The sequence below is a fragment of the Gymnogyps californianus genome, chromosome 7 (assembly GCF_018139145.2).
Source record: "Gymnogyps californianus isolate 813 chromosome 7, ASM1813914v2, whole genome shotgun sequence".
NCBI classification, from domain to species: Eukaryota; Metazoa; Chordata; class Aves; order Accipitriformes; family Cathartidae; genus Gymnogyps; species Gymnogyps californianus.
In genome coordinates this window covers 1,899,547-1,927,426 of record NC_059477.1, presented here as the reverse complement: position 1 = coordinate 1,927,426, position 27,880 = coordinate 1,899,547, and the positions used below count along the sequence as shown (strand labels likewise).

Here is a 27,880-nt window from a genome sequence, read left to right as displayed (position 1 = left end):
CCTCAGTCACACTTTTGGTAGTTCTTTAATATGCTGAGGGCTAAATTCCTCGTTCTTAATCTGATGGAGACCAAGTGTCCACTGGTTTCCCAGCTACAGTTACAGATACATTTACTATACATGCAGGCTTGGAACAGACCTTAGCATTAGGTTTCTCTTCCCACCACCTTTGAGTTACTCTAGTTGTTTGTTCAGTAGGCATGTGGTCAAAGTGGTTTCTTTCTAAGGAGGAGAGAGGTCCATCTTTTTGTCTCAGTAATTTTATTGCTGTCATTTATTGCTGTCCAGTCTTTTCTGTATTTTACTGATGACCACTGCGTTCCTGACTTCAGGTTGGTGGTACAAAGGTGATGACAGGCCCTGATCATGAACCTGTGGTTGTAAACATTCTTCGTTTAGCGGAGTATAACGAAGAGGGAAGGTTCAGCATTTCACAGAATCGCAGCACGTCTTTTCACGCAGCACAAAACTGGGTGATCTGCGCAGAGCCTTAGCACCATCAGGAGAATCATGCTAAAGAACGGCTCAGGACCGGATAAAGAAGGCAAGAACTGGGAAGTTTTTCGTGAAGAAGATATGAAGGAAACAGTCAAAAGTGTTGGTCTGACGGATGGGTGCTCAGTACTATCTTAGACAGCCATGACCAGAGGTAACCGATTTGATTACAAGTATAATTAAACAAAAAAGCAATTTTGGCAAAATCTGTTCCGTTAAATTATTCTAGCTCTCTCTCTATATTCTTTTAACTAATTGTCGCTTTGAGCTTTTGAATTCAAGACTAATGTAATGTTAAATTTGGGGATCAGGTACTTATCAACTATGAGATACTTCTTTGCTCTTGAAGTGCAGATGCAGTCACATCCTTTGACTTCCACTTGTACAGGGAAAAACCTAGTGAGAACCACTTGTGCCCAGTGTGCTGGCACATCTTTGCATAACCTGAATTTCTGAGGTTTGAGTCGTGTGGTTCCCCGAGGGACTTGGTAGGATGAGAGAACAGAGCAGTGTCAGAAGAGTATGCAGGTCTGCTGAATCTCCCAGTTGAACCCAAAGCTGCCAGGGCAAATGCCTGGTCTCTTTTCACTTCCCAGCGTATAGCCCTGAGGTTAGGTTCCCATTTTCCGAAGGTGCTGGTATGTGCTTGTTACATAAATTCTGACTTCCTAATTGAAACGTACTGAAAAATGGAGATGAAATCAAGCAGTGAGAGGGTTCTTCACCAAGAACTGTTTCTGTGCTTCTATGCAGTAGCAGAGAGACAGAGAAAAATCTCTGATTTTAGTTATGACTAGATATACTTTTGCAATTTTTTTTTTTTCCAGAGCCTTAAATCCAGCCTCAGAAAGTGACTTAGACTCTGAAGTGCCTTCAGAAGCTCAAGTCCCATTGAAAGCCAGTTACCAAAACATAGTTTTGACTGGTTTATTCAGTAACCAGCCCAGAGGTGCCTGGATGCTGCCTGAGGCCTCTAACTCTGTGACATGCCGTCCCTGTTAATGACCTCGGCATCATCGGTTTATTTGAGAGCTCTGGTATTTAGCGATCTAGCCCAGACAGCGTGTAGTTTTCCTGTCTTTGACCGTCTTTGCACTGCTCGCTCTTCCAGCTTCGTGAATGTGTCAAGTGGCAATTTGACTGCTTTTACGTATGACATCAGCTGGCTCCAAGTTCAAAACTTCTGCAGAACGGATGACGAAGAGCAACACGTTAAAATGACTGCCACTATTGAAACAGTAAGCAGTGTGATTGCTCAGGGATGGAACACAGGCTGTTGCCCTGAAAAGCTTGGCCGGTGCACGTGGGCCAATTAATGGGGAGTGGACTCAGCCTTGGGGCTGAAGTTTTTCTGTGATGAAAACAGTGTGCAGCTCAGAGGTGCTGGAAGACTTTGACTGCTGTGTAAGAAGGCTGTAATGCTGGGAACTTAAACCAGTGCAGTCTACATTAGTGTGTTTTAGTGCGAAACCATTTTCTTTTTAGACCATCCTGTAAATGTGTGTTTGAGGCTATGTCAGTAAACAAAAGCTAAAAGAGGAGGAAAGTATTGTTTCTTGCTTTCAGCACAGGATGGGAAAAAAATGCTGGTTTTCCCCAAGGGGTGGGCTTCTCGGGTACCTTTTCTGCCTTTTAAATTATTTCCTGCTACAGAAAATATGAAGTATTACTTAGTTTTGCTCACAGAATTACTGTTTGTGAAACACTAGTCTCCTGATAAATCCAAAAATTAAATACCGCTTCATTTTCATTGGAATACTGTTTTTAAGGAAAACTTCCACCAGTGTGTTATGGTATCAGTGCACTTATTTATTATATATATTTGGTATGATAATGTTCAAGACCTGTTTTTCTCAGCTGTGTATAGTGTTAACAGGAATAAGAACGTAACTAGGATGCCTTTCAAGTGAAGGCTGCCTCTTGTGGACTGGCATTTGAAGAGCAGGAGTGTTCCTGGCATTCTGTATCGGAGGTGTTAATATTGCTTTCTTTTAGGTGATGTCAGATATCAAAACGAAAGCAATACGGGAGCTTCAGCTGGAGAGGAACTAGGTAAGTATTCAGTGGCTTTACTTTTAGATCTGATAATGTTAGAATTTACTGGCTGGCTTCCTGCTTTTTGCATCAGTCTGTTCAAAACAGCAAATCCATTGCTCTTAGGGTTTTGGGGTTTTTTTTGGAAAGAAAGAGGGTGCAGAGGACTTAAAATTCATCGGATTCTGAATAAAATGATTATTTTTCCTAGCTTAAAAAAAAAAAGGGTGTAAGTCTTGAATAAAATACATTTTATGAAGCTCTTATTTTTCAGAAGCAATTTGAGTAGGAATAATCATGTCGTCTTACTAAAGTATTACACTCAGAATTGAAGATGATTTTGGTTTGTTTTTTTTTAACCTTATTCCTTTCTTTAAGACACTCCAGTTTTCTTTCTGTAAAGTTTTTGTTGATGCCTTTACCTTTGGAAGCACTTGGTCAGTTTTGTGGTATTTTACTGCTTGTGGCTAACAGCTGGCTTCAAAGAGAAAGTAATCTTTCACTGAAAGGATAACAACTAAGACTGTTCATGAAGTCTCGAGGAATCTCTCTCCAACTGTATTTTGATGCAATACCTCCAGAGGGAGGCCTCTAAGAGAAGCCTGTTGTCGTTAATCTTAACCATGTTATCTGTCTAAGCTTCGGAGCCAAATTTCTTCTTATTTGAATTACTTGATAGATCTCTCTCTCTTTCCTGCCCTTTTTGTTACAGCAAATGACAGCTGTCTTAGACCTGTTAGCGGAAATGGGAAACTTCTGTCTCCAGGGAAATGTCCTTATTTAATCATCATTCGGTAAGAAGTTCGATTGGGAGACTTTAAGCTTCCCTTTGTCCTTTCCTGGGAGAAGTACACACACGTAACTCCACTGATTTCCAGACTTAACTGAAGCAGTTGTGTGGGGTTTTTTCCCAGTTTTACTGTTTATTGACAGTACCAGTACAAAGCTAGAGGTTAAACTTAAACGTTCAGCTTGGTTTTGTTACTTGTATCCCTAATGAGTAGAACTGGTTAGCATAGCTGCCGTTGCGTATTGACCACTGGCCGTGTCCTTCAAGACTGTGGCAATTAGCAGGAAGTTCTGTTTCCCATACTGATTTTATAAATTGAAAAGTCTCTAAATGATCTCTTTTGAATCATGTTTAATCCATTTACAGAGTAACTTTCTGGATGTTCCAGGAAGCAGAGTCATTGTTCCATGTCTTTCTAACTTTTATATTTCCTGAAACAAAATGGACTGAATGTATTTGTTAGAGTATTGATGCACAAGGCTGGATTTCAGAACAGCTTGAGCAGCAAACCTGAGTGCTGTGGTGATGGAGGAAGCACTGTGAGGTTCCTGTTTACTATGAGAAGGCGGCTTGTGTCTGTGATGTCTGAAGCACACTGAATAACGTGTGGATTTCTGCTTCCCGAAGAGTGGAGGAACATGTTCATGCCATAGCCTGCTCTTGGATTTAGATGAGCATGCAATACCACGTGTCACTGTGTAACTGTGCTCCTGATGGGCGGTGTTCAGCAGAAAAGGAACCCCAGCTTTGCTGGTGCCGTTGCTGGGGCAGTGGTGGGAAAGGGAGTGGATCAGCTTTGTGCTCGCTGGGAAGCGTCTTCTGGTCTTTGCTATTTTGCTACTGGATTGCATTAGTAAAACGCAGCCAGGAAGCCAAGGAGAGATTAATTCCTCTCCACTCGGCGCTTGTCAGACAACATCTGGAGGATTGTGTCCGTTTTGGGGGCTCCCCAGCATGAGAAAGAAGCCCTGACAAACTAGAGCCAGTCCAGAGGCGAGCACCCGGGATGGTTTGGGAGCTGGCAGACATGAAAGAGGAGGGCAGCTGGGTTTTTCCAGCCTGAAGAGGAAGAGGCTTGTGGGGAGGAGGGGTAACTGCCATCTTTAACTCCTTAAGGTGGACCTATAGAGAGGGCAGAGCCAGATTCTTCTCAAAGGAGCACATGGAAAGGATCAGAGGCAGCAGACCCCAGTTTCAGCGAGGGAAGTTCCCGCTGGTATGGTGGGGGGAAAGGGAATTCACCTTGGGAGTGGTCAAACAATAGACAGGGAGCCCTGGGAGGCTGGGAGATGTCCATCCCTGGAGGTATTCAGAGCTTGACTGGAAAAAGCCCAGAGTGAACTGACCTGACGTCAAAGCTGGTTCTGCTTTGAGCAGGGCTTTGGACCAGACGACCTACAAAGATCCCTTCCAACCGAAATGCTTCTCTCACCCCGTATACAAGAGGTGGTGGGGAGGAACCTTTAAGCAAATGTTGCTTTGCTCTTGTCATAGGAGGCTTACAGATCTGATGTCAGCACTGTGGAAGTGAAGTTCTCGGAATGTCACTGAACATTTTTATCTTACTCTAAAGAGCAGCCTAATAGAATGGATATTTTCAGGAAGCAGCAGCTTCTGATGTGCTTGGTTTTGTCCTCCCTGAAGTGCCTGAGGATTATACCGTCAAGGAAGCGGAACTGAAAATGGGAAGCCTGCTAGGGCTGTGTCATGGGAAAGCTCCAGCTTCCACTCAGGTATAGTAGCGGTGTGAGTGAACAGAGTCTCGTGCTGCTTTTACGCTCTGTTTACATTTCCCAATGTTTCACGTAGTCCTCTTTTTACTCTGGTAATGGTTGTAAACGGCATGGAAAAAAATGCTCGGTGACACTGAGAATTATACCTATCGGCATGAAGGCTCACACTATTTATCTGGGTTGCAGAAGGCCAAGAGCATATATATGACCAGTTAATGTAGCTCATATGACTAATGGTAAATCGTTTCTCATTCGTCTGTGGTTGTCCAGCTTCTGTGCTCTGATGTGCGTATACTTTTGTAAAGAGCATAAAGTAAGAAAAGGGGGATATTGCTCTTGATATATCTACAAGTTGTAAATATGTAAGGGAAAAAATAGTTGTATATTTCTAAAGATCAGAGTGCTGGCAGGTTTTCTCTCTCATTTGCAGCAGACAAGTGGTAGAGACAGTTAATGAAGCTCTACGGATGGCCATAACTCAATTGCACGTGCTCCTCTGTTTGTCCTGCTTAGATTGTTTGCTTTAGCCCAAAGGAGTTGCAGTGCTGTTTGACTGATGGCAGGCTTGCTGGTATATGTGTGTGCATTAGGGGGTGTTATTTCACAGTATTTCCATACTTAAATACATCTTCTGATAGCTTCTCCTTGCTTTTTTAGCTGTTCTTATATTTTATGGTTGGGAGTGACCAAAACGCAAGCCCGGAGATGGAGATAGTTGTGGAAGAGACTGCCTCTGTCAAAGAGGTAAGTCAAGCTGCTTTTAAAAGCTTTTGTCATGCCTGGGTCAGCTCTGCTGCTCCTGGAGAACTTTGCCTTACACCCGTGCGTCACTTCAGGCTGCCAAGAGACACCGAGGCAAAGGAAGCGTTTCAGCTCCAAAAGGCCGGTGGGGAAGAGTGCCTTGATCTTTCACCAAGCAGTAAAGAGACATCCTTGCTTTTTCCCAAGAATGAACGTAGCCCGACTGCTTCGTGCGTGGCTAGCCGCTCCTTTTCTACACAGCAGTCCTCAGAATGATACGCAGTCATGGCAGAGCCTGCCACAATTCCTTGTAGCTCATCAGACTCTGAATGCACAGAATTGGAGTGAGAGGAGTCAGGAAGAACTGTGCACGGAGCGAAGGAAGCAGTTGTCGGTACTGCCAGTCCAGACTTTTGGCAGAGAGTGCCAGCGCCGATGAGTAGCGGCTGGAAAGCGTTGAGTTTGCAGGTGTGATTTGTAAAAGGTGCATCTTCAAACTGGGCGACAGAACTTGTTCAACTAAAGCAACAAACTGACAGCACAGATTTTTTTTTTTTTAAACAGTTTGTAAATGCTGACTCACCTGACGTAGTAAACTTCTTGCCTGAAATCTCATACTTGAAGGGTTTAATATATAGCTTAAATACACCATGCCTATGCAATTATAGTTTTTTAGGAACTGACCAGGAATCAGTCAGTCAGTTTTTGTGTTAGAAAATTCTAGTGTAGATTTGCTGAAAACTTTATATTTCCCAGCCTGTGCACTGAGACAAGTCTCACCGTATGTTTCTTTTTTCAGTGTCTAAATTTAATGCTGGAAAAATCGGGATTATCAGGTTAGTTGTGTTGTATTGTTATTTAATGATGTTTTTAAAAGGAATTTCCAGATTTCCAAGTCAGCTCTTGCTACCCTAAAAGTTACAACTTGTAAGTTTGCTACAAGGATCTATGTGTCGTTGTAATGAGAGGAGGGGAAGGAATTGCAAAGTTGCAGTCGTGCTCTGATAAAAGCTAGCTGTGCAGTTGCTCTTGAAAATCAGTTTCAAGCTTTCTATTTGATCAAAATATGGCAAACCCCCCAGTCGCTGGACGATTTGCTTGGGTGCATGTGCAGGTGGAGGTGTTTGGCTGTTTGGATAAGATTTGCTGTCGTAGTGGGAACCACTGCATGAGATTAACTGTAAAAAATGATTTTTGGTCGCTTTGCAAAAACAAGTTATTCAAAATGAGGTCACGGTTTGGCCGTTGTTTGGGAATCTGAGTGGTAGCGGTTCTTGTTCCTAAGGTTTTACGTGAGGATGAAGGAAGAGGTATAGAGAGCGCTAGCGTGACACGTGAATTTCCTGGCTGAACATCTCTTTCTGTTGATGCTGGGGGGGGGAAGGAGGAGAAGAGACTTGGGGTGGCATTGTTTTCCAGCTTTTGTTCTAAACATTCATCGAATCCTGAGTATGTGTTCCAGTGGGGAGTGATGGCTGCAAATTCAGCCACGCTCCAAAAACCATAAAAGTTCACCTGAAAGACATGACTGTCAGAATATACATTGAGTAGCCCAAATGCAACTTAAATACTGTGCTCTTGTGTACATGTACGGATGAGCTGAAGTAGTTGTTAATGTCTTGAAATAAACAATCTTTTCCATTTCCCTATAGTGTAGGTTTCCTGCCAAGAAACAATGGTTCTGTTTTTATTGCTTTTTTTATACTACCATTTTTGAACACTTGAATTTGGCCTTGTGTAGAGGTTCGTGATCTGACTGCTCTCATTCAAAGACATGTCAGACGTCAGTGGATTTTGATGTTCTTGTTGTTTAAAAAGACTGCAAGGTATTTCTCCCCCCCCCCCCCCCCGAATGTATTGATGAGATTCCTTCTAGGCTCTGGGTTTTTTTAGTTATGAAAGTCAAATTTTGTCCCTTGCAAAGAATAAAGTGCATTTTCATCGGTTATTTTGGTCAAATTAAAAAGTTCAATTGTATTTGTTCCTTCTCTACCTGGTGCGCTTTATATACAGGTGCTAAATCTAAAGCATTGTCGTTTCTGGACGACACCATCTTTTTTTGCTCCAGTGTGAAGTCCCCTGGTAGACAGCTGGGGAGGGGAAGTTGGCTTTTTTCCTTATGGTTTTCATATTAACGAGCCTGTCATTGATTCAAATAGTAAATTGACATGGGAATTCCTTCGCTTTCCTCTTAAACCAGGGAAATTAATTAGGTAGGTGAGGAAGAGACGCTTATGCAAATCAAAGACGACCATTTCCAAGCAGCAAAGTGTTTCGAGGGTCTGGAGAAGGACATGAAGGTGGTACTTCATTCCATTTGTCAGAGTTGTGTTTAAGAGACAACAAACAAACAAAAACCAAGCAAAAGAACCCCTTAACACTTATGAAGAGCTTTGTAATGTTTTTTTTTGAAACAGCTTTGTTGGCTAATTAGTTTTCCATATGTATGTTTTTGTGTTTTGGTAGGTGACAACTGGCATTTGAGAAGGGTTGACTGGTGCTATGAAGCAGGGGAAGCATGAAGTCAGGAAGTAAGAGGATCCTGTTTTTGACTTGAATCATGCCGTCGTTTATTTACCCCAATTTTCTGTAGAGACTTTCCCTGAAGAGAGCCGCATTAAAGCAAATGCGTGGTGTTTTTGTGTGTGCTAGCTTAGTGCACACCCTGTTTTATTTTCACAGGGCCTTATGAAGACAGTGGTGGGATACCTGTGGTTAAAATGTGAATCTTGTGCCCCTGCCTCTTATTTTCAGGGGCTGGGACGTATGGGCTATGCACATAGTTTTTTCTAAAGTCTAGGCTTACCAGGCATTAAAGATACATCAGCACAGAAGCATGAGGGGTCAGTTGGTCAGCTGCGGAGGTGCAAAGGAAGGACACAGCTCAGCAGGATGCCCTGGAAGGACTGCTGCAGAGCAGACTCCTGTAGGTGCAATCCTTGTGTGCTGCTGCAAAGCTGTCTCCAAGCGGTGGATGTTAAATGGCTATTTCTGTGCTCTTTGGTGGGAAAGGAAAACACCTGGGATCTTTGGCATGCATGGCTTAAGAACCCACCAACATCTACTTTAGGAACCAAAGCACGAGAACGTGTAGACTTACAAGTGTACTGTGCTTTCTCTTCCTACAGAATGCCACTCTGAAGGAACTTAATGTTTGCAGAGGAGATACTTTGGTTATAACTGAAGGAAAGCTTCCAGCAAAGGTAAAACGAGCGAGATGGTGCTCTTTAGTCAGTTGACGGTGTCTGGAGCCTTGAATATGGTAGTCGTTTCTTTTTTTTCTCTTGCTCATTTGAAAAATATTTCGGTCAAAAAAAATTCTGGTCGGCCATAATGAACAATGCTTTTTGCAGTTTTACAGCTTTTTGGATTTCGGTCAACATTTATAATGTTCTTAGTCTGTCTATATTTATTCTTCTTTCAACTTCTGTAGTAAAAGGCTTGCCCGTTGCAGCTTCTTTGCCTAGGAGTGTGTTAAGGTCGACAGACCTGGAGGAAATCGGTATTTCTGGCAGGCAAGGTTCTTGCGAAGGCACAACTCGTATGCTACTGCTTCCTCACCAAATGTTAAAAATAGAGGAACTGAAGTGTTTGCCTTCCGTTCCGATTTGTACTGAGGATGGCGTTTGAAAATGGAGGGCCCTCCTGGGAGACCCTCTTGTCAGCGATGGTTATGCAAACGGAAGGATTCTTTGCTAACAAACCTCCAGCAGGATCATAGGACGGTTTGGGTTGGAAGGGACCTTTAAAGATCCCCTAGTTCCCATCTCTCACTAGACCGGGTTGCTCAGAGCCCCGTCCGACCTGCCCTTGAACACTTGCAGGGACGGGGCATCCCGAACTTCTCTGGGCAAGCTGCTCCAGGGTCTCGCCACCCCCACGACCAGAGGCAGTTCCCTCAGCCTGCCCTCGTGCGCCGCGTGCCCCGGCCCCTCGCCATCTCCAGGGCCCTGGGCTGGGCCCACCCCCCACCCATCAGTGTCTTCTTTCCTGGACTGGGGAGACCAGGAGGGGACAGAGGAGGCTGGGGCAGTCGCCCGAGTACCAAACGAGAGAGGAGGAAAGCACCTTTACTGTTCGTTGTCTTGTTTTATTGTTTGTTTTTTTTAAGAATTAGGCAATAAACAGTCTTGAAAAGAGCTCCTCGTGAAGCAGCTGGAAAGGGACCTTAATGCTGAAGGCCAGTCCTTCTTCCTGGCAGAGCTGTGGTCTTCTGCTTCTCCAGAGGAACCGCTGTCTCTCTAACTCCTTTGCTCGATCTGTTGCTGTTCTTCGTGCACCGCCGCGGAGGGTCTGGCTTCCTCTTCAACCGCCCTGGTCCTCAGAGTGAAGGGACCCCACCTCCAGGCGCCAGGGACCTCGGCGTCCCTGTGAGGGGCGACTCCTGTCGCCTCGGCACAGCAGGCTGGCGGAAGCCATGTCGCCTGGTCCCCTTTTCTTGGGGCTCAGAGCAGAGGAGATGGCACCCCTTCAGGAGGGGTGGGGGTAGGGGAGGGGAATGGGAGAGAAGGGCTCACGCTGCCCGCGGCAATCAACAGAAGACCTGCTGATTGCCGGGAGGTGGAAAGGGTGAGCCCACGGGATGGCCGGGAGTGGAGGCTGGGCCTGCCAGCTAACGCCGGGCGCGGAGGCAGGGCCGGCGGTACGGCGCTGGCCGGGCGCTCCTGCGCTGGTGTCGGCGTGGTGTCACGGAGGGGAGCCCCGGCAGGGTGTAGCGGTGCCGGGGGGGCCATGCTGGAGGTGGATCCACTTCCATCGGCTCTTCCTGGTCTTCGGGTGGATCCACCTCCATTGGCTCCACACCATCAGCCGCATGAGCGATGGCCATCGCTACCACGCGGCTGATGGTGCCTCCCCTCTTACAGCGCCGCCTCTTCCTCCACGGCTCCTGCAGCCACCTCTCTTCTCTCCTGCTCAAGGGTGGGCAGCCACCCGCATTGCCGCTGTGCGACCTCTTGGTGCCAGCCATTGCTGGCATGAGAGGACACCTCGAAGCTCAGCGAATTGTGGGCCGGGTGCCGGGGTCCCCGTATTTATAGGGCCCGGAACAGAACGCAGTGAGGTGGCTTGTGACATCAGGAGGCCACTGTGATGGCGATGAGCGTGGCCAAATATGGCTGTTTTGGGAGGTGGGGGCCTGTGGCCTGAAAGATGCCCTAAGGTGGGAGAAGGAGGAGGGTCAGGGGGGCTAAGGGCCCCTTTCCTGGGGATCGTTCCCCTGTGCCATTCTGCTGCCCCTTGGGCCCAGGGACTGCCCTCCACCTCCCCTTACGTGCCCTGGGCTCCAGCCCCCTCCTCACCCCATGCCTGGGGTGCCCTGGATGGGATGGTGGCAACAGTGTTCCAGGAGGGCGGGGGTCCTCGGTGACCCCCCCCACCCACCCACCCGGCTCCCTGCAAGTGGCGCAGCCCCCCGTGCCCGACAGCGGTTGAGAGGGGGCAAAGCATCCCGACATCCCGCAGGCGGGAAAGGGAGGCGCAGCCACCCTGCGCGAGATCTCCCAGCGCTCCCTAAAAGAACTGGCGATTGCCAGGTGTTGCGTGGGCCCTTCTTCCCCGGCCCCCTGCCCCTGGAGCGTGGAGAGGTGCCATCTCTTCTGCACTGAGCCCCGAGGGAGAGGGGTGGAGAGGGCCTGGCGTCCTTGGGGCTGCGGTGCTGGCAAGGGAATAGCTTCAACAAGAACATCAGTCGGGTCCTAGGACAAACTTGAACTGTTGCTAGTTGCCAAGAAGCGTCTTCTAGGGATGGTTGCAGGGGAGTTAGGCGAGGCCACCGATCCTGATTATTCCTGTGGGCATGTTATAGGACTAGCTACAGTCCTAATGTAGTTTGAGAGCTGTGGTATGCCTGCCTCCGTTTCCATCAACCCCTTCCCTCGGAGCTTGTGTGTTCACATAGATTGTGCTTGCGAGATTCTCATCCTGAAGCTTTTCTGCAGAGATATAGTGGTGTTACAAGACTTCCAGTTTATCCAGCGGATTTTGGAGTTCTTCCCAAATATTGTTCTTAAAGCACCTGATCTTTACCCCCTGTACGGATTACTTAAAGCTCAGATTTTTGCCCTGCATAGACAACATGCCATCTAAGTGGCTGTCTTCACCCTCTGGCACATTTTCCTCAGGCTGTGACCCAGCTGTGGCTGTGGAGGGGAAGGAGGGAGATAAGCACAGATGCTGTCTTAATGAGCAAGTACAAGAGGCGTGGAAAACCTGGGTCTGTACCCCTGCTCTACCCGCTGCAGTAAAGGGCATTGTAAGTTGAAACAGAAGGCTAAAAGACTTTGCAAGAACCAGTGGGCAGACAATACGGATCTTAGCAAGTCCATGGTGAATAAAACTTCATAAGGGAAAACCAGCTCTTTTTAATACGTTTGTTCTCAGAAAAAAAAAAGGTAGGATAAGAGCTGACAACAGCAGTGCAGTGGGTGTTGACAGCCCAATTCAGAGCTGCATCTGAAAGCAAGCAAGCAACCTCTCCTGCTCAGGAGAGAAAACCAGGAGCTTCTGAAGCGGCAGAGCAGCATTGCAGTTGGTGAGCTTAGATGAATCCAGCTTCCTCTGGCGAGGTCGTGTCTGTGTCCAAACCTTCAGACAACAGTGTCACACGGTTGCATCTGTAACGGTAGATGCCGTGACAGCAGAGCCAGGATGGTGAGGCTAGGCTGCGCGAGGCTGCATTTTTTTCACCCTGTAAAAGTACGAAGTGAGAGTTGATGATTTGTGATCTTAGATGAATGCCACTGCCTTTACAAAAGCTCGGATTTGAACAAGTCTCTTCCTTCTCCCTGAGATGAAGGTGACATTTTTCATTGTCTGCATTGGAACACAAAAGCTCCTTGGTATTTTCTGTTCGCTTTTCAGGGTTTCCTGAAAATACCCGTCTGGTGGTTGAAGCCTTCAAGCCATAAGAAACATGGAGAGAATGCACAAGACCAAGTGAATGGGATGACCTGCAAGATGGATGCTTTGCAGGTGTCTCCTGCAGGAGGTGAGCTTGATCGGTTTTTGAAAGGTGGGATTGCACTGAGAATAACTGGTCTTAGTTTTAACATTTGCAGTATAGGATCCATTGGAACTCCTCCTGTTTGGCAACTAACAGAATGTATTTTATCAGCTGGATCTTGTGTTTCTTGAACTGTCCTCCAAAAAAAAAAACCTGAGGTCGGGTCCCTTCTCGAAGTGAAGTCTCACCATGAAGTGACTGTTATCTCTTAGGACGATAAACAAAGTCATGTTGACTCTTCTGTTGTTTGTTTCTTCCTCCCCCCTCTTCCCCCCCATCTCAAGATGCACCAGAATACCTCCACACAGACACGGATCTTTGTTATGCTGGCAGTCTAGAAATAGCAGGAGAAGCTTCTTTGGAAGATCTGAAGATGCAGGTTAGATGTTCTCCTGTCTTGGAAATGTACAGCAAGCCTGTGATGAATTGAGCTCTATTAATACCTATTTTCTATTTCCTTTTCCCTTGTCTCCAGTATGTTCTGATATGGCATTTGCTTATATGCCATGTTCAGGGGTAAGTACCAAGAGGCAGTTGGAGCATGTAGCTCAGAGACTTCCTTAGTATGTCCCCTGCAGTTGCCATTCTACCTGTCATGTGTCCTGACCTGCAAAAGCCTTGTTGCACTTCATCTGGAACTTTGGCTTGCAGCCGATTTCACAATGTAAAAATTCTTCATGAGAAGCACACACATACAAGCACTTCCTAAAAAGCCAGTTCCCATTTCCACATTGTTCCTGTATTAGTTTTCTGCGTCTTTTTTTTTCTTTTTCTTTTTTTTTTTTTTGTATGTTGAATCTAATGAATAAAGAATTGCTTTTGATGCAGGTCATGTTTGTCATTCAGGAAGGTATAGCTTAGTTTCTTTGGCCAGAAACTAAGGTGCCTTTTTATGCTTTTTTTAACCATAAAAGGATGATTTTAATGCAGTAAAAAAAACAAACCAGCCCATACCAAAAAAATACCCAAAAGCAAAAACCCAAAAAACCCCAACAAAAAAACCCAAACCCCAAACCCCAACAAGCCCTAAACCAATCCTATCATAAGGCTCTCTATTGTTTAGCCAGTCGGTTGTTCTACTGAAACTGCATGGGGAAGGGTATCTCATCTGATTCTGATCCATACCGACACTTACTCTTTTGGGTACGACTTCAGTTTCAGTCGCTGGCAAACTGCTGCTATGAAAAACTGACCATTTGCATCTTGTGAACAAGGAGAATTGTCTTAGCATGGCAAGAGTCTTGTGTCCTTGACAAGGGCTTTAAGGAGCTTGCTCAGCACTTGGCTAGAGATTGGGGTAATGATTCTGTCAGCCTCATTCCCTCCCGGTTGTACAAATTCTGGTTAAAAAAAGGAATTCAGTACTTTTGAAATGTAAGTTAAGTTGAGAAGTGTTGGGAGGGAGTGAAGTCCGAGGTTGAAAAGCAAATATGTGGATGCTAGCCACTACCTGTAAGTTACAAGCAACAGCTGCTGTGGAATAAATCTAAATAGCTTGCCCTGTTTCTGATTGCTTCAGGATTGCATTGAGAATTAATCAAGTGGTTCTCTTTTTTCCAAGGAGGCTGGCTGCTAAAATTCCTGAAGAAATGTTTCTTTTTCCAGGCCATGACCTTACCGTGCTGCCCAGAGCAGATTGTCCCACTGCCCTCGTTTCTCAGAGCATGGACAGTGGACAGTAAGCGCCCAGGCAAGCTTTTACGAAACAACAAGCAGCGACTCAAGTAGGTTTCTTACTGAACGCGCAAGCAGCATTGCAACAGGCTGACTGTTAACTGGATGGTGGGATGGATTGGTGGAGAAATAAATCCGCTCAGTCAAGTGTCCACAGAAAGCTCACTTCTGGTTACTTCATTTTTTTGCCGGGCACGTTTTTTAACTCGAGAGCTGTGGAAGGGGGAGGTGTGAGCCGAAGTAGATCATACCAGGCTTATTCTGCTCAGCTTTATTTTGGGTGTTTTTAAATGCCGCTTTTGTACTTTTCTGAGTCTTTCAGTTCTGTTCCGATAGCCTCTTGCTTTGGTTTTCCAGATAAGCACAGGTCGGCTTGACGAAAAGAGTGATTTTTCTACTCAGGAACTTAGAATATAGGACTGGAAATGCGTAGAATCTTTGTTTTGTTTTCAGTGACTCCAAGCTGGGTGCCAGAGTGGAAATCTGCCTAGAAGCTTTGCAAAAAGAAGAGCATTTGGGGTAAGATCGCAAGATACCTATTTCTTACAGCAGTGCGTTTGCGATGAGACTTAATTGAGCAGCTTTTACCTTAAATACTGGGCGTGAGGATTACAGGTGTCAAGCTGCGAGAAGACTTGGGAGCTTCTTTTTTGTTTTCCACAAACAAAGATAAGGGAGGGCAGGAGGGAGCGTAACCTCGGACTTCTGGATTCTGAAAGCCTGACTCACAAGAAGGGTCTGTATTCTCTTCCTGATGACAGCCCCCAGGAACTGCTGCTTCGAGTCCAGATGGGCATCCCAGGGGAGAGGGACTACTATGGCTCCACGGATTTGGTGTGGGATATCTCCAAAGAATGCACAACCTGGGCACTGAGGCAACGAGTGGCTTCTCACTATGGTCTCCCTGTAGATAAAACTGAAATAGCCAAATACTTCCCTGAAAGATTGGAGTGGCTGCCAATATCTAGCTGGGTAAGATCTGGAATGCCAGAGTCCAGCAGTTGTTTGAGAGAAGTATGTGTTGGTTTGTGCTGCAGTTCTTGAGCAAACGTATTGAAGCAGATTGCCGAAATGTGCCGTGTACGAATCTTCTGCTTTGATTTTATTCAGACACAGCAAATGTCAAAGAGGAAACGGAAGAAAAAACAGGAGAGTTTACAGTCAGCGCCGTACCACCTGAAAGACGGCGATATCATTGGGGTGAAGGTAAATTAACTTGGCTTCAATTGTTGCACGAGGATTAGGTTTCAGGCACTGTCCCCTTTGGGGTATCTTAATTTCCTCCTGGTTTTCCTCCATCCTGCTACATCTCTGTGAAAGTGCCGGTAGGTGGATTTGGACAGTACATTGTGTGGGTAGGAAAATTGTTGCTACTGGTGCTTTTTCTTCTTTTTCTCCCGTTCTTTATCAACCCGATGGAAGTTGCATGCCTTTCCCCTTGTATCTTGGTCCTGGCACGAGAGGGCAATACCTTAGAGGCTCTCGTGCAGCTCTCAGCCGGTGCAAGCAGTCAGTTTCTGCTCTGTGCTTGAACACTATCCAGAAGAAACTGGAGCTTTTTTCTTGCCCTCCTTCTGTTGACTGTTTTTTTTTTTTCCGCGTCGGAGTACAATCCAAGAACAGCACCCTTTAAAAATCACATTGTAAATTTAAACCCATTACATTTTTCAAAGCATTCTTACAGCTCTATTTGATTATTTCAAAAAGAATGACACAGCAGCATATTGAGCTCTGAGTTAGCAATAAGGCTTATTTAGGAGACCTCTGAAAGAACAGACTCGCAGGAGGTGAAAAGTCTGGTGTCCTATCCTGATGCGTTAGGCTATGCAGAGAAACCTCTGAGTAAGGCAAATTGACTGTTAAATGCAAAAAGTAGAGAGGAGTCGAAGAGATGTTTTTGTCTTTTTGAATTCTTTGCCACTTGGTTAACTTCAAGTTAAATTGCTCTAAAACTAGTTAAAGGAAATGCCCTGAAAATTGATTGTGTAAACTGAGTAACATGTGTGAAATAGTTTTGGTAGACGAAAAGTATAAGCTAATACACTCCATCCTTTTTCACACCAGAATCTTCTTCTTGATGACACTAAGGAGTTCAGCACAGTGAGAGATGACGTTGGAAAAGAGAAACAAAGGCAGCTTGCATTAGGAAAAAAGAAAAGGTATTGAGTATTGACAGTGCTTTTTCTTTAGAAACACGCAAACTGTTCTTTGCCGCTTTTCAGACTAGCTTGATACCTGGATCATGTTTTGGGACAGTGCTAGCTGGGCGCTCTCAGAGCGCACAATTCCAGTAGTCCTCGAGGGAGTGCTGAGGTAATTCAAACTCCTGGCTTTAAGTGCCATGTTCCTACATCGAGCCTCAGTGGTTTTTTTTTCCCTCTTGCAACACCCTGCAGAATTTGTCCCTGCCTCTGGAGATGAAAAATGAGCTCCTTGGCTGCACTGGCCCCGCACAGGTTGTAAGCGTGAGCTTGCAACGTCATTCTTACAACTAAGTGGAAACGGGGTTCCAGTCCAGGCTCGTGCTGCTGTTGGTGCTAAGGCTCAACGCTAATATTAGGCATCTTAATTTTTTTTTTTTAAATAGTCGGCAAGCCGAACGCTTACAGGAGCCTGTTTTCTCTGAGGAGAAGCTGAATATTAAGCACCGTAAACCAGAAGTGGCTCTGTCTATCAATGTGGGCGTTTTCAGATAGCACCAGGAGATGATTCGCTGAGCAGACCGTACTACAGATGTCCTCAGTTGGCCTGGAGTACCTCAGCTGGACCGGCAAGAGGGTCTTTCCCGAAGTGTCTTCAGGAATCACCGAGACAAACTGGAGATAGGATTCAGGCTAACTCTGATTTTCTTCTAATCTCTCTTGGGGAAGTGCTTTAGCATCCCTTTATCCATGTGGTATTTCTTCTCAGGCTAGGTAAATGCACTTTATCCATGAGAAAACAGATTAATATATTGTGTAACCTTTTGGTGACTGTTTTGTAATCACCCTAAATGCTTTTTTTTTTTTTTTTTTTTTCCTGGTCAGATGCTGATGTCTTGCACCATCACCACAGAGTTTGCTGGGTTTTTTCATGCAGTCATAATCATCTCTGTAGAATTGTTTTTCCATCTCTGATCACTGAAGTTACTAGCTATACCAGAATTTGCTTTTGTCTCTTTCTGTAGAAACCTAAATCTGTAGTAGCTGGAGTCAGATTTCAGGAATGAAGGAAATGTGGAAATCTCTGGGCAAAGTGTACTAAATTGGCTCAAAAAAGAGCAAATCCAGAATCTGTCAAGCTCTAAAACCTGCAGACCTTCTGTGATACGGAACAACAAGTGCAGTAACCTTATATTTTAAAGTTGCTAGGGCTTTTTTGTTGTCCATAAGCTTCATTAACAAACAAAAGGGATGGAAAAAATCTGGCAGATCTGATGTTTGGTCTTAAGTGGGTTTTATTGTACTCGGGAAAAAGGCTTGTATTTATTTTGAGTACTCTTATTCAGAGGGCTTTCCCTCATTTCTTATCTTTTTCGATTGTTCTCCTATTCTCCGTTGCATTTGAGAAAAAGTTTCTCTTGGTGTCACAAAGCTGACTTACGGCTTCCGTAACAGAAGGGGATGTATGCGGCTGACTACCAGCTGACGTTGGTATCAAAGGTTCTTAAGTCAAATGTTTACCCAATGCTTGTGAGACTGGATCTCCAGATTGAGAACGCGTGTAACTAGCTGATGAGAGACCGTATTTTTCTTACCCCTGCGGCTGGGAACCAGGGTTTTACCAGAAGTTGACGTTTCAGCATCTTTATCGAAACTTTTCTAACACTTCCAATACTTCAACTGTTTCCCCCACTGTACGTGACTCTTCGTGACTTAATTTCCCATCAGGTTCAGAATTTCCTTTGAGCACAGCTAGTACTGACAAATTAACCCAAACTCTGAATGGAGTTCATTGTTTATAATCAAATTCTAAATGTGTTTTGAATGCTAAGGTGACAACGGAACGGTGGAAGATAACACACGAGCGTTTCTGTGCAGTAGTCGCGTGCTGGTGGCATCTAACGCGTTTGCCTTTTGGGGCTGGGAACCTGGGCGAACGGATTGCCGTATCGAGTGAAGTCTGCTGTCAGACACACCGCGGAGCCGTGCTGAACTGCACGAACGTCCAGAAACCTGTTCTGAAAGGAGCAAAGCCATTGTTCAAAAATTGCTTTTGAACATAGCCTGAAGTATCCTTAATTAAATCTGTGTTAATGAGAGGACAAACTACAAGTCACTTTTGGGGGCTACCGTAAACGTTGAAGCTGTTGCCTTGTATGTGGAGCAGATTCCGTAGTAGGAGATACCAGTAGAGCAGGCTACTAAAATTGTGGCTAATGTGAGAAGCTCTCTCGTTTTACCTTTTATAGGTTAACAACATTCTGGTATTTCAGACAGCTTCAAGACAAAAACTGACACTCTCAGCTATCAGCAAAAAAAAAAGAAAGTCCAAAGCCCCTTGAAGCATATGATTAATATTTATTTCTGTGCATCTCTCTCAAATTCAGCAGGTGCTTCTGTGCTTTCTGAGGCCGCTTCATTCAAGAAGGGGATCTTTTTAATTTCCTTGCTGTTTCGGTTGTAGGTAGGCTTCCCTTGAATCTTGAAATCCTAGTTCTATGGATAGATTTTCTGACTGAGGTGAGGGCAGCCGACTGCTTTCCCCGTCTGACTTTGCGCCGCCTTCTTCCCTATCCACAAGTGTTCTTGCGAGCCAGAAATGATCGCGCGTGCTGATTCCTAAGGTAAGCCAGAAAGGTTTGCGTTCGCAGGTTGTTCCGTGGCATTGCACTTACTTTGCTGTCCCTTTGAATTCCTCCAGTTCCTTGCTGGACAGCTGTCCTGAGCTCAGCCTTCCCACCTGCCTTTAATAACTCCAGCCTCTTCTCGAAAACACGACGTTTGGAGAAATGTAAAGACGGATTCCGAGTGCTAACGTGGGGATTTTAGTATGTGCCTTTGTTCAAGTGTAATGTAGCAGCGCCTGCACTGAACCAATCTTGGATTATTTCTAATGTTGGCTCAAAATGCGTATTTTTTTCCTTAAAACTACTGTGGGTCATTCCGCAAGGAGAGAGTTCGTTAAAAAGGGGGGTGGGGAGAGGGAACACCTTTTTAAAACGGAGTCTTTGTGATTCCACAGTTTATGATGGTTATATTCCAAAGCCTGGAAAAGCTTTCGTCTTTATTTTTCAAGTGTTCTTCACAAAATAAAAAGTCATTTCTAGATGTCCATTTGGTTTGTCTATGTATGTCTCACCGATACATTGATCGGGAACGGCGTGAATTGGTTTCTAAGATTGGACGGGGCAAAACCTTCATTAAGCCTTAATTTTCCAGTCTGTTCTGAAGACAGCGTTCCCATCTCTGTGCGAGAAGTTTCCCCGACCCGGCTGGGGTTGCCCTGTGCAAAGACCTGGCTTCAGTTGGAGGGCTGGGGTTTTGGGACGCAAGTTAAAGTGATTTTTAGCTTGCGGTGTTTTGTGCTCTTTTCTTAGAAAGCATGATCTAGTATTTACTTCCCGTTATTTCAGCTCCTAGCTTGTGCACAAATATATTGATCTGGTCTGTTTTTCAAGGGAACTAGCGTAAATCATCTAGAGGACTGTGGCTCTCGTAGAGTAAGAAACACGGATTGCTGAGGAACGGTTATCTTTTGTATCCGCTCCTGGTGCAGTCCTTGTAAAAGAGCAAGCATTCAGCTCTGGGAATCTTATTGCGAGAAAATGGTGTGTTTCCTTTTCCTTTTCCTCGTAACTCGTTCCAGGTTGCTGAAGTGATTACGGAGCAGGAGGAAGCGGCCCGTTGAAAAAGCCTGTGCTGTTCTTCAATGGCCGTGGCCTGGCTTTGCTAGGGAGAGTGACGCGGGATCGGGCAACCTTGACGCTGGCTCCTTCTCCCCCATCCATCACTCTCACTTTCCACTTCTTTACTTCAAGAACAATTTAAAAAAAACCACCACCACGACAAACCACCGAAAGATACAATTGAAGTTTCTGAGCACTCTCTATCTGGTGATTATTCAAGCAAGGGGCTGGGGTGTGACTAGTTCTGTGGGACAAGAGGCTTTGGGGCTGGTTCCAGGGCCTCTTCCCTCAGGCCCAGGGCGAGGGAGGGCAGGGCCTAACGAGGCCGCCGGGCCGGTTGCTAGGGCCGCGTTGTGCCTAGCAACCGCCTGCCCCAGCTCTGCGCTTGCGCAGTGAGGCGCCCTGCGCCGCGAGGCAGGCCGGGAATGCTCGGAGCCGCCGGTGGCGGCGGCGGCGGCGGCGGCGCGGTCCCGCCGCCGCTCTCAACGAGGCGGTGGTGCGGCGGACGCAGGATTCCTTGGGGCGAGTGATCCGCAAGCCGCCGCTGAGGGACCGGCTGCTGAGTAAGCCGCCCTTCCGCTACCTGCACGACGTGATCCCCGAGGTGGGCCGGGAAGCGGCCTGCGGGCCCGCGCCGCCGTTGCTAGGCAACAGGGCCTCCCTGCGGGCTCGGCCGCCCCCTGGCGGGCGGGGGTGTCGCTGCCGCGGGGGGAGCAGGGGTCCCCCAGGCGCGGGGCTGTGGGGGGGCTCTGCCGGGGGGACCCCCAGGGGCTCTGAGCGCTCCCTTGCCCGGGAGAGGGGGGACCCCGTCACCTTTGCGGGGCCCCGGGGCCTGCGCAGGGCTGGGTGGTGCAGGCAGGTCGCTGCTGCAGGGGGTGCGCTCCGAGTAGCAAGGAAATCTCGGGGGTTTTAGGGTAGTGAGTAAATCTCAGGGTTTTTTTTAGGGTGGCTGGTAGTGGTTAAGACGAGACGAGGGGTCTGACTCTTTTCCTCAGTGTGCTGTGCATTTGGTCTTCTGTGAAAACCGCTCGTAGGTTGTTTTTCCACCTCCCACTTAAAAAAAGAACCAAAACAAAAAAACCCCAACAACCAGTCTTAATTTTTACATTGCCTGAGCTGCTGCGTTTATATATAGTCACATTTAAAGAAGTCAATGAGGGAATAATGCAGAGCTGCGTTTAAAACGCGTATGCTGGTGTTCACGTTGTGAATCTCCTGGATTCACCAACCATCAAGGTTAAAGATGGAATTAAATAGGAAGGGAGGCCTGAGCTGTAAGCAAGGATTAAGTCTCGTTGTTCCAGAGCGTGTTCAGAGACACAGCAGGCCTCTGGACCTACTCTAGCAATAGTTCTAAACAAGGTATCATCTCTGAAAGCAGATAAGGTCTACGTATTTCCTATTGGCACACAAGCTTTATTGAATAGAGGCCTTCAAGTGTTCTTACCTTACTCCTTTTCTTCTGTTTTGAAGGTAATTAGAGTGACAGGTTTTATGAAAGGACTTTACACGGATTTTGAATTGAAATCAGATAACGTTAAGGTGGGTATGGAACTTCCTTATTTCTTTAGCTTTCCTATTAGTATTCTTTGAAACTTGCTGCAAGGTACTTTTGGTCTTTTCTGCGTTCAGCGTCAAGGACCCGTCTTTAGTTCTGTGAAGCAACTGTAAAAGGTATTGCCTGTTGGTTATATTATGCAGTGCATGGGGTGAACACCTATAGATGGCGTTTGTGGATGTGACACAAACAAGCTGTCATGTGTGGAGAACTATTTCTGTACAGATTTCAAACCAGTGAGGGTTAATCTATAACGAGATCTAGGTTTCCAAAATACTGTTGTATTACAGGTGAAAAGTATCCTTATGTAGCAAGATTGCCTTGAAGTAGTTAGGCGTTGATAATAAATCACAAACACTAGAAATCCACATCCAGCTTTTTAAAGAGTCTTGTGGTCTCTCAGTGGAATGTATCGTTTTATATTTATTGCTTTATACGTGTGTGTGTATGTGCACATACAGATATATATATAGAGTATACATATATACACTAAATATTCTTGCTTCATATCCCAGGACTTGCAGAGGCATTCATCTAGTATGTGCATTCCACAATAGGTTTATTACAGTATAGGAATGGCTAATTACTGAAAGAGGAGGTTAACGTTATTACTGAAAAATGCTTTTCTGAAGTACAAGGGTGACTTTGGTCACTGTTCGCTGCTCTTCTACGGTCTGCCTCTTTGCTGAGCTGATGCTGACTTCTCCCACTGCCGACTCGATTGGAAACTTTGGTCGCTTATTGATGGCAAATAACGCAGTGTTTGTATGTTGCTAGTTAGACAGCTACATCCCTTGGTGACTGTTTAACATAGCAACTGAAAGTATGAGGTCTGTGAGCTGGCCTTGTCATCCATACAGCCAATTGCATGGACGTTTTTATGCGCTTCTTGGAGCTCGTTATCGGTCTGATATGTGCGTTTATTTCTGTGAGTGTTCATATTGTTGTCGGGATAACTAAAATCTAAGTTATTTATACAACGGATTGTTGGTTTTGTTGGTACTGTCCCTGTTGAAGCTTGTCAATAGGTTCCGTGATGAAGAGCAGCTTAGCACATGCTGCCTCTTCTGGGGAGAGCACCGTGCGTTTTATTTGTGGATCGAAAAAGCAGATTTCTTAGCAACTCCTGAGTAGGTCTTTGTTTGTATCTACATACTGTGATAGCTGTGAAGTTGCACCAATCGTGAGTACCTCTCTGAGAATTTCTTTCACAGTCCGTGAGATCATGCTTTTCAAGAGTTCCGGCAGAGGAGATCAAAATGCCGTAGTGTGGGGGAAAACGTCTCCAGCTTGTGTTCCTCTTCTTCAAACCAGTGGTCAGAAGAAGGACTTGGCTCTCGCAGGATGCTTCCTTATTGTGATTTCTGTTGGAGTTGTAGAAAATCAGGAGAGTAATCTTTATGCAGAGGCCAAAACTACCCACAGAGAGCTAGAGTCTGAGAGCAGCAGCCGGAGTCCATGTTGTATATAGCTGTATATATTCCTATGCGAGGGTGATCTGCTTTCTGTAACTCTAGGGAATGATGCTCATCTGGTGTGATGATCTGGCAGTAGATGCACAGACTTGGAGCGGGCAGGATGCTTTCGGAAAAAAGAAAAGGTTTGTCCCCACTGTGAAATAGTCCCAGTGCTGTAGCCCACAGTCTGCTTGCTGTGGGCTGGGAAGAATTGATGGGTGCTTTTTGCAAGCGTGCTGTGCTGTTGCAGATCAGGAGGTGCATAGGCTGAAATTAGGAAAGCCCAAAGCTCGTGGTCCGGCCCCTGTGGTGGCTGGGGCTGGCTCCTGGTCTGGACATCCCCTGACATGCTACGCAGCGTCATGCACGCATACGTGCAGCCGCTGTGTTCATTTCTAGTTTCAACTCACCTCTCCCGCATGGACATAGCAGCGGGGTCCTGAAGTACCCAGCATTTCTGCTGTGCTACCTTTTATGTCCTCGCTGTTGGGATAATACGTTCTGCTTGGATAGCTGGTCCCCTCCTCCTGTGTGGAAAGATGCAGGAGGCAGGCTGGAAGCATCCCGTGAGCCAAATCTGGCCTGCAGAGCAGGCACGTGGACCTCACTGAGTTCTAGTTTGTTTCAGGGATGTAGAGTTATAGCAACCAGTTGGAGAGAGATGTAAGGGGAATTTAAAGCATTGAGGATTCCTTAATTGTTGGGACTTCTCTGAAACAAATACACCTCTTCTGGCAGCTACATTGGACGATATTGCTGTCTGCGTGTTTATCAGAAAGGTTCTTCTTGTTAGGTCTCGTAAAAAGTTGTTCTCTTATAAGTGGAAAGATTGGATATCAAGCTTGCTCTTTTAATCTTTCACACCAGCTTTATATATATACACACACACACACACACAAAGTCTTCATATTGGTTTATATATATATAAAATCCTACTGCTTGAAACAGGGGAGATACCTTTTTTGGAAATCTACCCAATAAAAAATATGTTCTTAAGCTCTCAGCACTGTTCCAGATGTTTGTTTCTGTTTTGACAGAATTTTCTTTACTGATGCAAGTGGGACCTGTAGATTTCTCATTGGGTTCATGAGGATTTCTTATATGGACAGAACAGACTGATAACGTAACTGCTGAAAACGAGGAAGATGTAGGAGGACATTTTGGATCTTTATTTGAAAACATGTTTGGTTGAGAATAGCGTCCTATCTCCTTCCCTAAATTAATAGATTGCATATGTCCTTGGAAGGACGGACAAGTATTTTAATAGAACTAAGTTGCAGTATTTCCTTCCTTTCCTTTTTTATTTTTGAATGCAGGGAGCACTGGTGAGGGTGAAGTGCTCGTGATGTTAATGGAGACAATCTGAAAATGCCAGCTCTGTGGCAGTTGTTTGTTTTAATCCGTTTGGAAGAGCCGAAGCGGGAAGTACCCTGACTCTGGAGACTGTCTTCCCACGCATTTAACTATCACTTAGGTGTTTGCAGCAGAACCCAGTTCTTGTTTATGGAGAGTGGCTCTGGGACTTGAGGTGCCATGTGAGCAGCTCTGTTAAGCTCCAGTGCCGCAGGACTAGATAGTGCTACCGCATGGCCTGTAAAGAGCGTTGGCCTTGCTCGGCCGAGGAAATACTGGCTTCTGTTGCTTTCCTCTGTATCGGTACGTCTGTCAAATTTGATCCAGGTCATTCTGGATCTGTGCGCCTGAGATGCTCCGACAGTAAGCACAGTGCAAAATCAGATGTTTTACTGGATAATTGCAACTGGTCCTTTTCCGAATGAACTGAACTGGTTAACCGGTCCACTTCTCAGTTATCAGTCTGAATGCGGTAGTTTCTCTTCTTTTGAACCGATGCCTATTAAAACACGCATACAGAATTCTTCTTACATGGGTTTCCTTTTTAACAGGCTAATAAAATACTTTCTTTATCTCCACTCATGAGTGTAAAGGATGAGTGAGTAGACTTCTGTGCTGGGCTGGTAAATATTCCTTGAATTTTATTATGGTTTAGTAATAAAACCCCTTTTTTGTCCCACTGAGTGTTCTACAGTTGCAGAGACTTCACACCATGATTTCATTCTCTGGGCCAGGAACCTCCCAACAGAATTTTACTTGGTGGGGTTTGTTTATTTTGTCTTTATTTTTTTCTTATGATTTTGCATAATCACTAGAAGACGTCATCTCTACTGAAGGGGAAAGTTGTTTGTAAAGTGTAATTCTAAAACTAAAACACATCTGGTAATTGTGGAGCTAAAAATATGTGCCTGTATCCCTTTCCCACCATCTTTCGTCTGTTTTCTTTACTCACTGTTCAGTCTGGTTTGTAAAGTAAGTGTACAAGCATGTAAGTCCCTCAATTTAGAGTCATATTAGTCCCAGAACTTTGGGACTTCTGTGCTGAAAAATAGTCAAGGCTCATATGAGCCCAGGAGGTCACGGTCGGCTTTTAGAAGAGCTGGAAATACTGCGTCCCTGGGTTTCTAATGCTTGGTTACTCAACCTACTTCTCTGTAGGAAGAAGCTAAACAAATTCCCGTGGATCAATTAGGGCAGAAATTATTGGAGAAAAAAGGGGTGTCCTGGAATAAGAAATACCAAAAACAGTATGGAGCATTACGAAAGTAATATGCATGTATGTTAGTTTGCTTTTTACTGTTAAGGTAACTTTACATTTATATTCCTCTTGAATAGTCGGGAGGATGATAATTGAAAATACTGGCCCTTAGACTAGCAAGATAGAGCATGTGGAAGAGAGGTTTGTAAGATAAGTTAGTCGTCTGGGAAACATGAACGAGATTATCAAGGGATTGTCTGCCTGAAAGCTTGTATCTTTTTTTCCATCTATATGGTTGGCCTATAAAAAATGAACCTTACTTGCTGAACCTTGTGTCTGTGGATGAAGCTGCAACAACACTTACTACCACTTGAACATAAAAGCACTGATGAGAATTAAAGGAGAAATCCAGTACCTCTTCACAGGCATAACAGAAATGAGATTTTGAAACTGTATGCCGCTTTTTGGTTGATTAGGGCATGTCCATAAAATTAGCACTTCCAGTAAAGTTGAGTTCGTTGAGTTGGTTACTGTATTTTCTAATGCTTGAAGGAAAAATACTTTAGCATTTGTGTTCTAGATGATAGGTGGAAAATTCATGTTTGACTGTTTTTTGAAGAGAACCACCAATGCTGTTTTCACAATAATGATTTAAAAGTACTTGTGAAATGTGAATGTGAGTCTTCCGCGGAGGTAGATGCTTTTCTGACTTTGAGAGAGAAGTGATAGAAACAAGTTGTGAGCAACCCAGTATTAACCACTTCAAAGTTTGAGTGCTGCTGTGAATAGTACTAAAGCTGACTTTTTCACAAGTGCCGGATGTATACCAAAAGCACGTTGATCAGGGCAATACTTGCCTTACTGAAATAACTGTAAATTGTTGTACACTTTTTGAAGTATCAAATGAGGTTTTGCTTATGGTTGAAACAGAAATTCAGATTTTGGGGGTTTGTTTTTGTTTGTTTTGGGTTTGTTTTTGAGGGGGTTGGGTGGTGGTTGTAGTTTTGTGGTGGGATTGGAGGGTGGTTGGTGTCCACCCCCTCCCCCCCCATCTCTTGAGAGCCACGGTTTGGTTTTGTGTGATTTGGACCCTCAGCTTGTTTGAAGTATCTGCATACTGCTAAAATGAAAGTAGAGAACAGAGGGATAAGGTGGGCAAAATGGAACGAGGAGGTTTTAAGTTCTTGAGATGCCACAATGGGCAGCGTTAATTTGGGTAAGGTACAGCTCAGCAGACCAGAGTTGAGCTCGAGATCCCTGTCTGGTAAATACAGAAGGGAGCAATTCCGCAGCTACTAGGGAGTGGAAAGTACCAGTGTTAGAGGGCTAAGCTAGTTGGATGGTACTCTGTGTGTCTGATAAAGCAGAAGCTTTTTGATTGCCTCTAGACCATCACTCCCTGTGCCACCTTTCCAGGAACAGAGAGTATGCGCTTGTGAGCAGGGTTTGAAAAGGATTCCAGTGTCACAAGCAATCCTTGAAATTTAGAAGGTAGTTTGATTCGATTCTTAGTGATGCATGTAGGTTGAAAACAATTCTGTTGCAATTTCTTGCGTGCTAGTTTGAAGTTGTAATAAGAAATGAAGCCAGCAACAGCATATAAAACCTCAGGCAGATAAGTGGTGGTAGGAAGATTACATTTTTCTGTCTAAACTGAGGAAATACATGAGGAAGCATCATTAAAAGCAGGTTTGAAGCTGGGGTTTGTGCATCTATTTGAGAATGAATCAGGTGAAGCAGCTAATGCAGGCTGCTCCATTTAAAACTGGCCATCTTCTTCATCTTGTCCTTGCTTTCCTTTTAGTATTTGCAGAATCATCCTCAGATATTTCAGTTCAGTCCTGATGAAAATAAGGTTGGTCTGAAGGCAAAACACAAGCTCCCGTTTAAGTCCGATTCTCGAGGACGAGATCTCCAAAGCCCTCCTCAGAAGAACGAGGTCCAGTGGAATTCAGAAAAAGAACCTGCAAGGCTAAGGGACAGTTCTGCTGGTTGCCATTGGTTTGATCTGAATGAT

At 45.2% G+C, this 27,880-nt stretch overlaps 2 protein-coding genes and 1 long non-coding RNA gene across 4 annotated transcripts in view; all 3 read left to right on the top strand.

Moving 5' to 3' along the window:
• The first annotated feature begins 626 nt into the window (after positions 1-626).
• On the top strand, positions 627-2,538 carry LOC127018243 (uncharacterized). Its single transcript, XR_007766729.1, has 3 exons — positions 627-649; positions 1,607-1,733; positions 2,491-2,538. It is a non-coding gene; the product is annotated as an uncharacterized LOC127018243 (long non-coding RNA).
• A 607-nt stretch (positions 2,539-3,145) lies between these two features.
• LOC127018239 (ubiquitin carboxyl-terminal hydrolase 40-like) lies at positions 3,146-19,719 on the top strand. Of its 2 annotated transcripts, XM_050899732.1 has the most exons (13): positions 3,146-3,323; positions 4,964-5,052; positions 5,710-5,796; positions 6,593-6,629; positions 8,260-8,324; positions 8,922-8,996; positions 12,655-12,781; positions 13,081-13,175; positions 14,402-14,520; positions 15,232-15,442; positions 15,581-15,676; positions 16,535-16,629; positions 17,058-17,452. In XM_050899732.1, exons 7-13 carry the CDS (start codon positions 12,739-12,741, stop codon positions 17,164-17,166), a joined length of 768 nt encoding a protein of 255 aa, XP_050755689.1. In that variant the 5' UTR covers positions 3,146-3,323; positions 4,964-5,052; positions 5,710-5,796; positions 6,593-6,629; positions 8,260-8,324; positions 8,922-8,996; positions 12,655-12,738; the 3' UTR covers positions 17,167-17,452. The 2 variants fall into 2 exon arrangements, 1 of the variants encoding a protein (XP_050755689.1); XR_007766725.1 differs by lacking the exons at positions 12,655-12,781; positions 13,081-13,175; positions 14,402-14,520; ... (2 more) ...; positions 16,535-16,629; positions 17,058-17,452 and adding an exon at positions 19,076-19,719 and having other exon boundaries at positions 4,814-5,052.
• Positions 19,719-27,880, top strand: part of LOC127018361 (ubiquitin carboxyl-terminal hydrolase 40-like) — a 75,498-nt gene continuing 67,336 nt past the window's right edge. The window contains 3 exon segments of the mRNA XM_050899952.1: positions 19,719-19,729; positions 20,691-20,901; positions 21,771-21,839. Coding sequence (XP_050755909.1) covers positions 19,719-19,729; positions 20,691-20,901; positions 21,771-21,839 — 291 coding nt within the window.

What these genes read in the sequence shown, in the direction of transcription:
- LOC127018239 (XM_050899732.1), top strand. Translation starts at nt 12,739, where the DNA reads ATGACCTGCAAGATGGATGCTTTGCAGGTGTCTCCTGCAGGAG. An exon ending in GCAGGTGTCTCCTGCAGGAG is followed by an intron (nt 12,782 to 13,080) that starts GTGAGCTTGATC and finishes CCCCATCTCAAG; the next exon opens with ATGCACCAGAATACCTCCAC. An exon ending in GCGATATCATTGGGGTGAAG is followed by an intron (nt 15,677 to 16,534) that starts GTAAATTAACTT and finishes TTTTCACACCAG; the next exon opens with AATCTTCTTCTTGATGACAC.